Here is a 12,880-nt window from a genome sequence, read left to right as displayed (position 1 = left end):
ATGTATGTATTTGGTGCCAACACTTTGACCTTTGTCTGCATATTTTGAGTGTGAAAACATTAACTATAGGCCCAGTGCTGCCCTTTGACTTTCTAGAACTCACATCTTCTGTGAAACTGAAGCTTCGTACCCTCTGGTGAAAATCTCCCCCTTTCCACCCACACCTCGCCATGGTGACCAACATTCTACTTCCCCAAAAGTCGACAGCCTTAGATTGAGAATGCAGAGGACAGGGGAGCCCTGGGTGTGCAAGCAGTTACAGTTAGCTCATGGGCTCTGATGGGATGATGGAACGCTTCCTCAATGGATTTGTGAAATTGCGGCCTTATTGGGAAGAGGCAAAGGTAGAAGGTAGAGCCTAGTTGGAGAAAGTCGGTCACAGGGGCAGTTCCTCTTGGGCATTGGACCCCTGGAGCTTGTACTGCGGTGATTAAGAGCCATCATGTGGGTTCTGGGAATAAAATCTAGGTTCTCTACAAAACAGCCAGTGCTCTTAACTGCTGGGCCATCTCTCCAGCCTCTGGTGTTTTAATTTGTTTTAAATTATGGTGGTGGTGGGCACACACATATGAGTTCAGGGGCCTGCAGAGAGCAGAGGCATCGGATACCCCTGGAGTAGGAGTTATAGGCAGTTGTGGAACATGTGACATGGAGGCTGGGAATGGAACCTGGGTCCTCTGCAAGAGCATTGCGTATTCTTAGCCACTGAGCAATCTCTCCAGCTCTGCCTCTGGGTTTCTTATGACTGCTTGCCTCTTTCACATTCTTTTTCTTTTTTCTTTCATTTTTTCTTTTCTTTTCTTTTCTTTATTTTTATTTTATTTTTTGGCCAGATAAAGAATTTTATTAACCCCTTCCAAAATTTTATTCCCAGGCTTCTTCAGCTTAATTTGCTGCAAAGAATTAATTGTGTATAAGCAAAAACTGAAAAGAACCGCATGTCCAGGGAAGCTTGGGCTTAAAAATATTAGAGACCCAGACTTTATCAGATCCATAAACAAGAGAATTTGAAAAGCAGTCATGATATAGAATAGCAGTTTTACAAGTATCACCATCTTCAGAAGTCACCTCAGTTCAGTTGGCATTGACCTTACGATTCTCATCAAAATTCTGCACCGGATGTGCAGCTTCATCATCAGGATCCTCTCCGGCAGCGCGTGGGACTTTTCCATCCACAGATAGGGCAGAGCTTCACTACCTCCTTCCTCTAGGGAGACTGTTTGCTCCAAGCTGGTGGAGGATGCTAGGAAGTCTGCCTGTCACTGCTTTGTCTCAGTGGCCTGTAATGGTGCAGATGTGTGCTGTGTATGCTGTGTGTGCTGTGTGCTGGTGTGTGCAGTGTGAAGGTGTGCACTGTGTAAAGGTCTGTGCAGTTGTGTGCAGTGTGAAGGTGTGCACTGTGTGCAGGTATGTGCATGTGTGTGCTGTGTGCAGGTGTGTGCTGTCTGTGCTGTATGAAGGTGTGCGCTGTGTGTAGGTGTGTGCTGTGTGCAGTTGTGTGCTGTGTGCAGGTGTGTGCTGTGTGCAGGTGTGTGCTGTGTGCAAGTGTGTGGTGTGTGCAGGTGTGCTCTGTGTGCAGGTGTGTGCAGTGTGAAGGTGTGCGCTGTGTGTAGGTGTGTGCTGTGTGCAGTTGTGTGCTGTGTGCATGTGTGTGCTGTGTGCAGGTGTGTGCTGTCTGTGCAGTATGAAGGTGTGCGCTGTGTGTAGGTGTGTTCTGTGTGCAGTTGTGTGCTGTGTGCATGTGTGTGCTGTGTGCTGTGTGCAGGTGTGTGCAGTGTGCAGGTGTGTGCAGTGTGAAGGTGTGTGCTGTGTGCAGGTGTGTGCTGTCTGTGCAGTATGAAGGTGTGTGCTGTGTGTAGGTGTGTTCTGTGTGCAGTTGTGTGCTGTGTGCATGTGTGTGCTGTGTGCAGGTGTGTGCTGTGTGCAGTTGTGCGCTGTGTGCATGTGCGTGCTGTGTGCAGGTGTGTGCTGTGTGCAGTTGTGCGCTGTGTGCAGGTGTGCGCTGTGTGAAGGTGTGTGCTGTGTGCAAATGTGCGCTGTGTGAAGGTGTGTGCTGTGTGCAGGTGTGCGCTGTGTGCAGGTGTGTGCTGTGTGCAGGTGTGTGCAGGTGTGTGCTGTGTGCAGGTGTGCGCTGCCAGAGATGCTCACCCTCTGTTGTTAAAATGTGTCACTCTTCCTTGGTTTGTAAACAGGTTCACCCCTTCAGTACCAGAGCTGTTGTTCACCCCTAACTTCTTAAAGGAGAACGGAAGTTTTATCTTCTGCTGTGGCTGTTCTGTGATCCACTTTCTTTCTGCAAGCTTTCTACCCCCACCAAGACACAGTTGTCCTGCAGTTGAGCGAGTTTTTCCTGGTTCACGATGCTTTCTTTCATCTTGTCAGGCTGGAAATAGGGTCTTGCAGGGGAACTAGGATTTGTACCCAGGGGGCTGTAGGCAGATCACCTGAGATAAGGCACACACACACACACACACACACACACACACACACGGGGATGCCAGATGGCAGCACACGTCTCTTTCATAGTCTTATATCCTTATTCTAGGAGCTGGCACAAAAATAAGAAGCAAAGGAAAACAATTACTTTATACACAGCTCGCTTTAATCGCCATCAGAAAGACTGCAGAGTGTCTTCTCACCTGTCTACACATTACGGCCTACAACACATGGCCATAGCAACATATAAATCTATATTATACATTTATACACACACCCACATCCTATGAGCACTGTGAAGACACACAGCCTTCAGGACAGAACAGGCCTCGCCCATGCCATTCAAAGAGGTACCGGTGTGCTGTATGCTAGACATTCAGTAGGCTCGGTGTGGCCTCCAGTCCCCGACTCCCCTGAGGATTATAAGGGACAGCACATTTAAGGGAGCCAATTCAACTTGAGATCATTTAAGAAACAGAAGGGGCTAGGCTAAGCAGGGGGCACCTAGAAGTCAGCATATTTGATATGTAGACTCTGGTGTGGTGATACAGACCAAAGGACTAACTGGCTTGACCCACGGGGCTGGCCTGGGTTAAGAGCGGGTTTGTGAGGGGAGCTTGCTGAGCCCCAACACTGTCCAGCAGGGCACTGTCACCCGAGAGTGTGCTTTGACAACTGTCTGAGTAGCTTCGGTGTTGGGACCACACATCCCTTTGTGGGCAGCAAGGTCCTGGTTCCCCTGAGTTGGCGGTCTTGAGGACAGATGCTGAGGCATGAACCGACAGGGCAGGCGCCATGCCATGGAGGCTGTTTGGAAGCAGTGCCGCAAGGCCTTCTACGCAGTCTACGTCAGTTTCGCTTAGTGCTAGGCCCAGTGGGCCTTGGCGAACCATAATCATCGCTGCCAGGATGCCACTCTCCTTCCTGTCTGTCCCATGTGGACACATCTCTGAGCCCTTTTCCGGACCTTCAGCAGGGGAGGGTCGGGGCCAGGTATTCCTCAGCAGATAGGCAACTGCACAAGAGGGCAGGCCCACCCTTCCTTCTGCTCTGAGAACCTCTGGCTTCGCTTCTTGTGTGGCTCCTGGAAGGCAAGGGTCACAAGGCTGAGGTGTGTGACCGAGCCCTGAAGGATTTCACCTGCAGATAAGAGGGAAACAAACCTAGTCAGAGCCAGTGGTCAGACCAGGCTGGAGCCTGGAGTGAGGGGCAAATGTGCTGGAAGCCAAGAGCCTGGGAGCTGGTTAGGAGGGCGAGCACGGGGTGGGGAGTCCTGCCTGGAGACTCCTGAAGCCTAGGTTAGAGGGAAGCCTTGCACATTCCCAGATTCTTGCTGTTTTCACCACTGGACCGAGTGGCCAGAGCCCAGGATGCTCCCTCCTGGAGTCAGTTCATGCTCCAAAGCAAGTGGTCCCAAGCAAACAAACAGAAACCAAAGGGACCTTTATATCTCTCAAGAAAAGAAGCGCTGAGCAGGAGATGAACACACGCAAAACGAGCCCTCTGTAGAAGAGGGGGGAGGATCCAGCAGGAAGGCCTCTTGGTAAGTCTGTGTCCCAGTTATCAGAGAGGGGGTCCAGTCCCCAGGACCTCAGAGATAATCTAAGAAGAGTTCTAAGTTGGGTGGTGGTGGGGCACACCTTTAATCCCAGCACTCGGGAGGCAGAGGCAGGCAGATCTCTGTGAGTTTGAGGCCAGCCTGGTCTACAAGAGCTAGTTCCAGGACAGGCTCCAAAGTTACAGAGAAACCCTGTCTCAAAAAAACAAAAACAAAAACAAAACACAACCAAAAAAAAAAAAAGAAAGAAAGAAAGAAAAAAGAGTTCTACCATTATAGACTTGGGGCAGCAGGCTCACAGAGAAGGGGCCAGCCAAAACCACACAGCCAGTTAGTAGGCCCAGGGCTGTGACCCTCCACAGGGGTCTAGGAATTAGAGAAGGCGAGCTTCCACAGGCTGAGCCAATGGTGCTGGAGGCCACTGGGTCGGTTACCTTTGCTGGGGCAGGAATATGGCCGCACAGAGGCAATCTTGTAAGGGCCGGGCTACAGAGGCTCGGGAAAGAAAGGAGTTGTCAGACAGAGAAGAATTAGACCGAGACGAAAGAGTGAGCTACACCTTGGTCCAACCCCCCTTGCACACGGGCAGACATTGTGGCAGACGCAATTAGGAACTTTCTGGGCAGAGACTGGGCTGCTCTGGCTGTGTCAAGTCTATGTTCAGAGAATAGGTTCTGATTTCAAAGCCACATCATATACACCCAGTTTCCCCTCACACTGCTTCCCGGGGTGCGGCGGCACTTGAGGTAACTGTGGAGAACACCTGCACAGCCTTTCCTTTAGTGGCAGGGTTTATTTTCGAGTTCTCTTCTAGATCCATGAGTCTAAATCAAGATCATCCGGGACCTTTAAAGGCAAGGATACTCCCAACCTCGCAGCAATCATGGCGGGGGCAATTTGTAAGGTTCTGTCTACGTTGTTTTATTTTCCACAGAGCCTTTTAGGTAACTCCGCCATGCACAACTGGCCTCATAGGCAATCTCCAAATGTCCCTGCCCTCAGGGGTCATCTGCGCTCCACTTCCCAGCCTCCTCACCCCACAGAAAGGACAGAGAACTTCAGTGAAAGGGAGAGAGGGAAACAAGCCAAGGGCAAGCCGAGAGGTCAAGGAGCAAGGTAGGGTCGGGTTTGCTGGGGAGCCATGGCCTACACTGGACCGGAAGGCTCTCAGAATATCAGAGCTAGCCAGGGGCCCCACAGACACGTGGCCAGAGTGGTGGGTTAAGGACAGGCTCTGTGGTTCAGTGGTGCAGTGTTGCCTTTACCTCTAAGTTAGTCCGTGCTTTCTTCAAGACATCATGGGTCCTGGTCACTGGAAACATAAAACAGCCCCACAATATTGGAATTATTGGAAATTACCAATTGAGTCTGACTTGCTTGGCACATGCATCCTAAACCACTTTCTCTGCCACTCAGTGTGCGTGGTCTGTTGCTAGCCACACCCCTGCCCTCTGTACCCACCATTGCTCATCAGTGTCCCCCCGCCACACACACCATTCCTAAGTCCCTCTGGTCACTATTGATTGTCTGTGAGATTGGGTGTCTGGAAGAGCCTTCCCCACGGGCCCTTCAGGGACACCTACGGTGGTTCACGATGTACTGCTCCATGGTCTTCTTCTTCTGCTTAGCCGTCTTCAGACGCTCATTAGTTCTCTGGAGGAGCTGTTCCTGTTGGGACACTTGGGCTCGCAGATCCAGGAGTTCTTTCTCTATCAGCTGACCCTGAGGAGGAGGGACAGACTCAGACAATCCCCCTAAGGCTGACCGCACACTGTGCACGCGATGGTCGAGCAGAGCGCTACCATTTTCTCGGTCTTTTTGTATTGAATTCCCTCCTTTAAAACCCCTCAAACCTTAGCCAGGCAGTGATGATGTACATCTTTAATACCAACACTTGAGATGCAGAGGCCTGAGTTCAAGGCCAGCCTAGTCTACAGAGCGAGTTCCAGGACAGAGATATGCAGAGAAACTCTGTCTCGAGAAAAAAAATAAATAAAACAAAACAAACAATATCAAAACTCTCAAACCCCAGCTGGAGACAGTTGAGGACCAGACCACCAGAGAGACATGGAAAAGCCTGCTGGGGAGAGCCTCTCTCTAGGCCAGCACTAAATCCCAACTGCAAGCAAGTACTCTGTTTGGTCCTGTAGAATTTCCTTAACTCCTCATCGTAAATGACACTTAGGAGTTCAGGGATGTTCTATCTGAAGAGATGGGGCTGACCAGGGAACAGTGGAAAACTTTGCAAATATCTGCCACTGTGGAGACATGAAAGCACCTTGAATTAGCACATCTGGGTCCACAGATATCAGGAACAGTTATCTGCAGTTGGAATACCGCAGTGTAAGAGTCTGCCAAGCACAGCCCGCCAGAGAGTCAAGCAGACCCCAGGAGGTGGCTGGCTTCCCCAGGCCTGACCCAGAGACACAAACTTTAAAAGCTGTTGAGACTCCAGACCATGGCTAAAAGAGGCTCTCATGCTCATGGTGACATTCTATAATCTCTTGGCCAGGCACACCCTAGGGGTGGAGGAAGAGCACCATATTGTCAACAGGTCTCTTGATCAGCTCAAACGTCAAGGTACAAGACCTGGAAATATCTGAAGCTGAAGGGGTTGGGAGCAGGGCCATACTGGCATGGAAAAGGCTGGTTTCAACCAACCAAGACCCAGCCTCTTACCACTTTGCCTACCAGTCCCGGCCCAGGCGAGCTTGGCAAGGCTGCTCTCCAGAACATGGTGAGGAGAGACGCAGACTCTTCCAGGGTGTGGCTCAGAGCACTGGCACTGCTCCGCAGCTCACGGACACTTTTGTTACCTGGCACCTGGGAAAAGAGGACAGGTAGCCAAGGATCTCTCTGGAACTGGGGCATCCCGTCACTCCCAGCACAGGGCTCAAGCATCCCCTGTGAACGAGCACATCACACAGGCCTGCTGGACTCTGGAAACCCTGGCTTTATCCTACAGTTCCAGGACAGCTGGCCTCTGCCTGGAACCCTTCTCCCAGGATGCCCTACAAGCTTTCAAAACTCCTTCTTGTGTTATATACTCTATGAGACTGTGCCTTGATTGTCTGAAATGCAATTATAGATGATCGTTTCTCATACTGTACCTGCCACACCTTTTTGTGCATAGCAACAAGAAACTCTATTTTGCTCTTTGGTAGAGGGTCCTTATAGACAAGTCTGTCCTATGCAAGCACCCACGAGTGGCCAGTGTCTCAAACAACATCGTCACTTGTGCCTGCTCCCTCTTAATAACTGAGCACACACCAAAGAGCTGCGCTGGCTGCCTCCCCTTCTGTGCTCAGTCTGAACAGGGTATTAAGTGCACACCCTTTCTATACACAAGTTTGTGTGGCTGCCTGTTCACTGGATTGACTTTAATCTATCTAGGCGTGGCTTTATGCCAGCATTCCCAATCTGTATAAGCTACCGAAGTTGCTAAAAAACAGTGACATGGTATGTCAACATTTTACAAGTGCCCTGTTATAAAACACAGGGTTTTCTGGGACTCTCAGTCAAAGCATCAAGTCAGCCTGGTCTGTGACTGAGTGAAGATGGGAGACAGGAAAGAGGTTCTGGCTGAATAAACCTAAACCTAAGTCACTTGCCAGTGGCTGGGTGTTGTAAAGCATAGAAGGAAGAACTGTGCAAAGAGAGTCCCCAAGAGTGTCAGGTTCTCACCTCTGCGCCCTGAGCTTCAGGGCCAGGGATGTTGCATGCTGGCCTCGCAAGAGACAGTATCTTTTGGACCAGGAGCTTGCCTTTCCCAATCTGTTGCTGTAGAGCACTGTAGTCATCCACATGGCCGATGACGTGTCGGCCATGTTTGTTGGCAAAGGCACCATCAATAGCATCACCCTCCAACTTGGAAGGGTCCTTCATTGCTGCAGAATCATCTGATGAAGAAACAAAATAGAGTGCATTGTTTTCCCTAACAACAACTTCAGTTTACTCGACTCCAAAGGGACAATGAAAGAGGCAAGAAGCAAGTCAGCCTTCAATAATACAGGATGGTGGAGTTCACAGAGCATTCTATGTCCTGCATAGTTATAATTATTCTTGCGTCATTTTGTTAGACACATCTGAGCTATGGTAGTGCTGTCGCCAGACAGAATTTGGAATTGTCTGGGAGGTGGGCTTCTAGGCATGCCTGCTGTAAACCATTTTGATGGCATTAACTTATGGGGGAAGACACAGTTGTGGCTGAACCATTCCCTAGACGGGGTATCCTGAGCCGGATGAAGTGGAGGGCGATGGGGAACCTCCTTCAGCCAATGACCTTTAAGAGGCTGGGCCAGGTTGGGGCATGACTTTTTGTGTACCCAGAGAGAACTGCTGCCCACCTAGCTCTCGCTCTCTCATTCCCATGCTCCACACCTTGAGGTTGGACCCCAAATTCCTGTTCCGTGAGTTTTTCCCTTACAATAAGGAATAATAGGACTGGAGAGGTGGCTCAGAGGTTAAGAGCACTGCCTACTATTGCAGAGGTCCTGAGTTCAATTCCCAGCAACCACATGGTGGCTTACAACCATTTGTAATGAGGTCTGGTGCCCTCTTCTGGCCAGTAAGCATACAGACAGACAGAACACTGTGTACATAATAAATAAAGTTTTAAAAAAATAATCTTGGAATCTTTTGGAGTTAGCTTGGGATTATTTGATTCGCTTCCCCCCCTTCCCCCATGCGTTCAGCTTCAGGAGAAGGCATGCTAAGCACTGGCATACATATGTTCGCTGTTCTCTGATTCTGGTGCCAGATGCTATGTGACTAGCTCCGCAAGGCACCCAGGACTTCCTTGACATGATGGGGGTGTAACCTGCAGCTGTGAGCCAGAAGCACCCCTTTCTCACACACACTGCTTCTCTCTGGGAACTTTGTCAAAACAACAAAACAGATGCTACGACATTTTCAACAGGGGAAACATGCAGGATAAATTCTGTTAGTGAGCAAGGAAAACCAGAGTGGCAGGGAAGGTACAGGGAAGAGAAAGGCAGAGGATGGTGCATGGCAGGAGCCCGAGACACAGAGACAGACCTCTAGACACAGGGGCTGCCTGTCCCGAGAGTCAGCCAAGGGTAGTCTGCATCAATAGCTTTCCATCATCATCTGAGTCTTTTCCCTGCTGTATTTACCATTTGTCTTGGTGATGGTGGCAGCGTCTGAGTCAGGAACTGAGCAAGAAGAGCTGGGGAGGACCGTGGCGGGAGAACTCAAGCCAACATCCCGGACTGGAGGGGAAGCAGCTGAACCTAGGAAACGAAACAGCCGCCATGTCAGGTCTGCCGACATGCTACACACTGAGCCACGTGGCACACGCATCACCTCACAAAACTAGCACCCGTAGGCCACAAAGTATTTCCTGTGCACTCCTGAGCAGGGTATGTTTCAGAGATGTCATTACTAGTTGAAAGGATTGGTAGGCATTTTATAAGCCCAATATTGGATATAATTTTGCATGTAGAATCTAGTATGATGCCTTGAATGGAATATGGTTATGCAGAAATGTCCATAGTATGGATGTTACATGCTGAGTTAGGGCAGAGAGAGAGGCTCAGTGGGAGAGCCCTTTCCCCAGTCAGCAGTCTGGTTATCATCCTGCCCACTAGTGCAGCAGAGTCCAATCCACTGCTCCTGATTGCTCCCGAGGCACCTGGTCCTGGCTCCTAGCCAGAGTGACCCTTGCTGGCCTATTAAATGTCTTGGGACTCCATTTTCTTATGGGAAATACAGAGATGGGTAAAAAGTCCTATTTCAGTAAAATTGTATATTTGAAGATACCTGGTAAACTCTAAAGCACTACATACATATGAGGAGGGCTGGAGAGATGGCTCAGCTGTTAAGAGCACTGCTTGCTCTTCTAAAGGTCCTGAGTTCAATTTCCAGCAACCACATGGTGGCTCACAACCATCTATAATGGGGTCTGGTGCCCTCTTCTAGCTGGCAGGCATACATGCAGAATACTAAGAATACTGTATTGATAATAAATAAATAAATCTTTTTAAAAAATAAATATGAGGAGTCAATTCCTTTGGTTCCAGATCCTTGTCAATTACTTAATGCTACAGATAACCATACATGCCATTTCTTATCAGTCCCATTTTCAAGTGGAGTAAATTAAGGGCTAAACATTTGAGAGTTTAGATACTTTGCCCCAAGTGGATAACCTCAAAGTAGCAAACTTGGAATGTGGAGGCAGGCCTGATCCTGAATCCCGGGTTGTCACTCATGAGACCGTGTAAAAACATGTCCACTCTGCCTGAGCGGGCAGAGCGGTTCAGCAGGACTGTCCCTTGTGCCACAGACATCTCCCCGCGCGGGAGCCTCTGCTCCCCTCTTCTTTCGTACCTTGAAAGAGTGGCTGTGTGTGTGCAGGCTCCACGTCGGCTGAGACGCTCTGGCCGACAGAGGAGGGGCCGAGAGTGGCTTTGCCAGCACCACGATGCAGCTGCTGTTCCAGCTGCAGTCGTAGACCGTTGTTCACTTGGATGATCTGCTCCAACTGGGCTCGCAGGGCCCGGATCTCTGCCACTAGGTAGCTCAACTCACCGGGGACTTGGCAACAGGAATCTAGGCTGAAAGCTGCAAGAAGAGAGAGGGGTACCAGGCATTACTGACCATGGATTTCCACGTAATAGTCAGAAGGCTTCTCTGTGACGTTCCTTCCTGCCAAGGGTCCCACTGGAGTCTTAGGGGCTTGGCCACGTGTCTGTGAGACACAACCATCCTCATAGGGCACCAGGAGCAGAGCAGGGTGGCCTGTAATGAGCCTGGAATTCCCCCGAGGGTCACATTCGTCAAGCATGCCTATGGGTATTTGAACTGGCAGGAGAGAATCAGCGTACTGTGTCTGGTGCAGACTCCAAAGCAGGTCAGCACTGAACTGGAGAAGACTGAAGGGGGAGGGAGAGGGAGATTTGGTGAATGCCATATTCAGAGAGGAAAAGCAGGAACACATAGGCCTCTTGGCAACAGGAGAAGGGAAGGCAAGAACCTTAGACCCGAGCCCAGAATTCCTAGGTGAATGTCCAGCTTCTTCATGTTTCTCATCCCCGCTTTTCCACATGGAAGGTAACTTTCCCCACGTACTTCCACATGCAAGGATAAAGAGAGCTAATAAACAGCTCAGAGTTAGACATTTCTTCCCGGAAAACCTGAGAGCCACTTCTATTTTGCAAGACAGAATTAGTTTTGGATTTGACACCTTCTGCGACCTGCCCTGCTGCAGCTAGCTCACAGCTCTGAGCCCAGCACACGGTTATCTCTGCCAGGAGCTAAGTGAACAGCCAAGCAGAGAGAGACTGACTAGCCTCCTGTCACGTTGGGTATGTTTGTCATCAAATGGATACGTGGAAGAACCTATAATATAGCTACCTTGCTGGATTCTGACGTTCAAAATCAGGAATTATGGAGATTAGCGGAATTGAAATGAGCTCAAGAACACCTGTGCACCAAGAGGATGCACGCGCACCGTATGCTGTATGCTTGGGGGATCAGGATGAAATTGCTCTGTAGATAAAGGTTCCATTACACTTTCTCTTCCCCTGGTTCCAAATTCTCGCTAACTTTTGCTTGCTTTTAGAAAAACCTTTGCTCGCTGCCCTTTACTTCTCAATAGCACTGTATCTTTTTTATGATAATTTTTAAAATTTGAGATTATACTACAGTCACATCATTTCTCTCCTTCCCTTTCTTCCTTCCTTCCAAACCCTCTCGTGTGACCCACCCCCTCCAGTTCACGGCCTGAGAGTTGTCATACACACGCATGCTCTGCTTGGCTCCCATAAAGTTACTTGTCCTTATCCGTCCATGTTTTCAGAGCTGGCCGTTTGATGTTGGATAAGCAGTTGGCGGGCTCTTCCCTGGGGAAGACTTTCTCGCTCTTTCGGCATTTCTTAGCTGCCTGTGGCTCTCTGTTCAGGGCTGAGGCCTTGTGAGTTTCTCCCTACCATAGCACTTGGGTACTTCATCTCCTCAACTAAACCTTATCTCTTCACCGAGAAAAGTCTACATTCATCCACGAGGCTCCCCAGACAAAGGTCTCCTAACTCTAGTATGTCCCACCAAACTGCATCTTTTTTTAAAACTTTCATTTTTTTTATTGCTTTTATTGAACTATATATTTTTCTCCACTCCCCTCCCTTCCTCTCCCCTCCCCTTCTACCTTCCCCCATGGTCCCCATGCTCCCAATTTACTCAGGAGATCTTGTCTTTTTTCTACATCCTATGTAGTTTAGATCCATGTAAGTCTCTCTTAGGGTCTTCATTGTTGTCTAGGTTCTCTAGGATTGTGATTTGTATGCTGGTTTTTCTTTGCTTTATGTCTAAAAGTCAATTATGAGTGAGTACATATGATATTTGTCTTTCTGGGTCTGGGTTACCTCACTCAATATGATGTTTTCTAGACCCATCCATTTGCCCGCAAGTTTTAAGATGTCATTGTTTCCAAACTGCATCCTAAAACTCTGTTTTCAACACGGCGCTATCTTCCTTGAAAGTAAACCCTGGTCTTGATCTTTACGTGTTCTGTCTGCCAGAGGCTTCCCTTTCCACCCCGATTTCACACTCCTCTAGTACCAAGGGGCTCCCACAGGCAGAATGACCCACTCCACCCCAGCTCTGGGCTTCTGCCGTTCATTTACAGCCTGGTGAATTCCCTATACTCCAAAGTTCTGATTCATTTTCTCTTCCGCAAATTAAGACGCTAGATCCAGCTTTAAGAAATTCAGTTTTGGGCTGCTGATGGTGTATGCTTTTAATCCCAGCACTCAAGAGGCAGAGGCAGGCAGATTTTTGTGAGTTTGAGGCCAGTCTGGAAAGAAGGGAAAAAGGAAGAAGGGAGGGAGGGAGGGAGGGAGGGAGGGAGGGAGGGAGGGAGGGAGATCC

General features: G+C 49.4%; 1 protein-coding gene and 1 pseudogene across 28 annotated transcripts in view; both read right to left on the bottom strand.

The window, feature by feature from the left end:
- Nucleotides 1-814: 814 nt before the first annotated feature.
- On the bottom strand, nt 815-2,374 carry LOC146891288 (transcription factor BTF3-like; annotated as a pseudogene).
- A 206-nt stretch (nt 2,375-2,580) lies between these two features.
- The window catches only part of LOC125408772 (myomegalin-like), a 211,805-nt gene continuing 201,505 nt past the window's right edge, over nt 2,581-12,880 (bottom strand). For 15 of the 28 annotated variants that reach the window (XM_048447403.3, XM_048447446.3, XM_048447367.3 and 12 more), the window contains 8 exons: nt 10,343-10,576; nt 9,130-9,246; nt 7,679-7,893; nt 6,674-6,817; nt 5,578-5,716; nt 5,260-5,306; nt 4,429-4,480; nt 2,581-3,576 (listed from right to left, as the gene is read on the bottom strand). In XM_048447403.3, the coding sequence (XP_048303360.3) occupies nt 3,437-3,576; nt 4,429-4,480; nt 5,260-5,306; nt 5,578-5,716; nt 6,674-6,817; nt 7,679-7,893; nt 9,130-9,246; nt 10,343-10,576 (1,088 nt within the window). In that variant the 3' untranslated portion in view covers nt 2,581-3,436. Of the gene's footprint in view, nt 3,577-4,428; nt 4,490-5,259; nt 5,307-5,577; nt 5,717-6,673; nt 6,818-7,678; nt 7,894-9,129; nt 9,247-10,342; nt 10,577-12,880 lie in introns of all 28 variants that reach the window. The other 13 variants (XM_048447528.3, XM_048447536.3, XM_085677938.2 and 10 more) reach the window with 5 other exon arrangements.

This window comes from Myodes glareolus, chromosome 17, assembly GCF_982192425.1.
Source record: "Myodes glareolus chromosome 17, mMyoGla1.1, whole genome shotgun sequence".
NCBI lineage: Eukaryota > Metazoa > Chordata > Mammalia > Rodentia > Cricetidae > Myodes > Myodes glareolus.
This window is presented reverse-complemented; position numbering and strand designations above follow the sequence as displayed.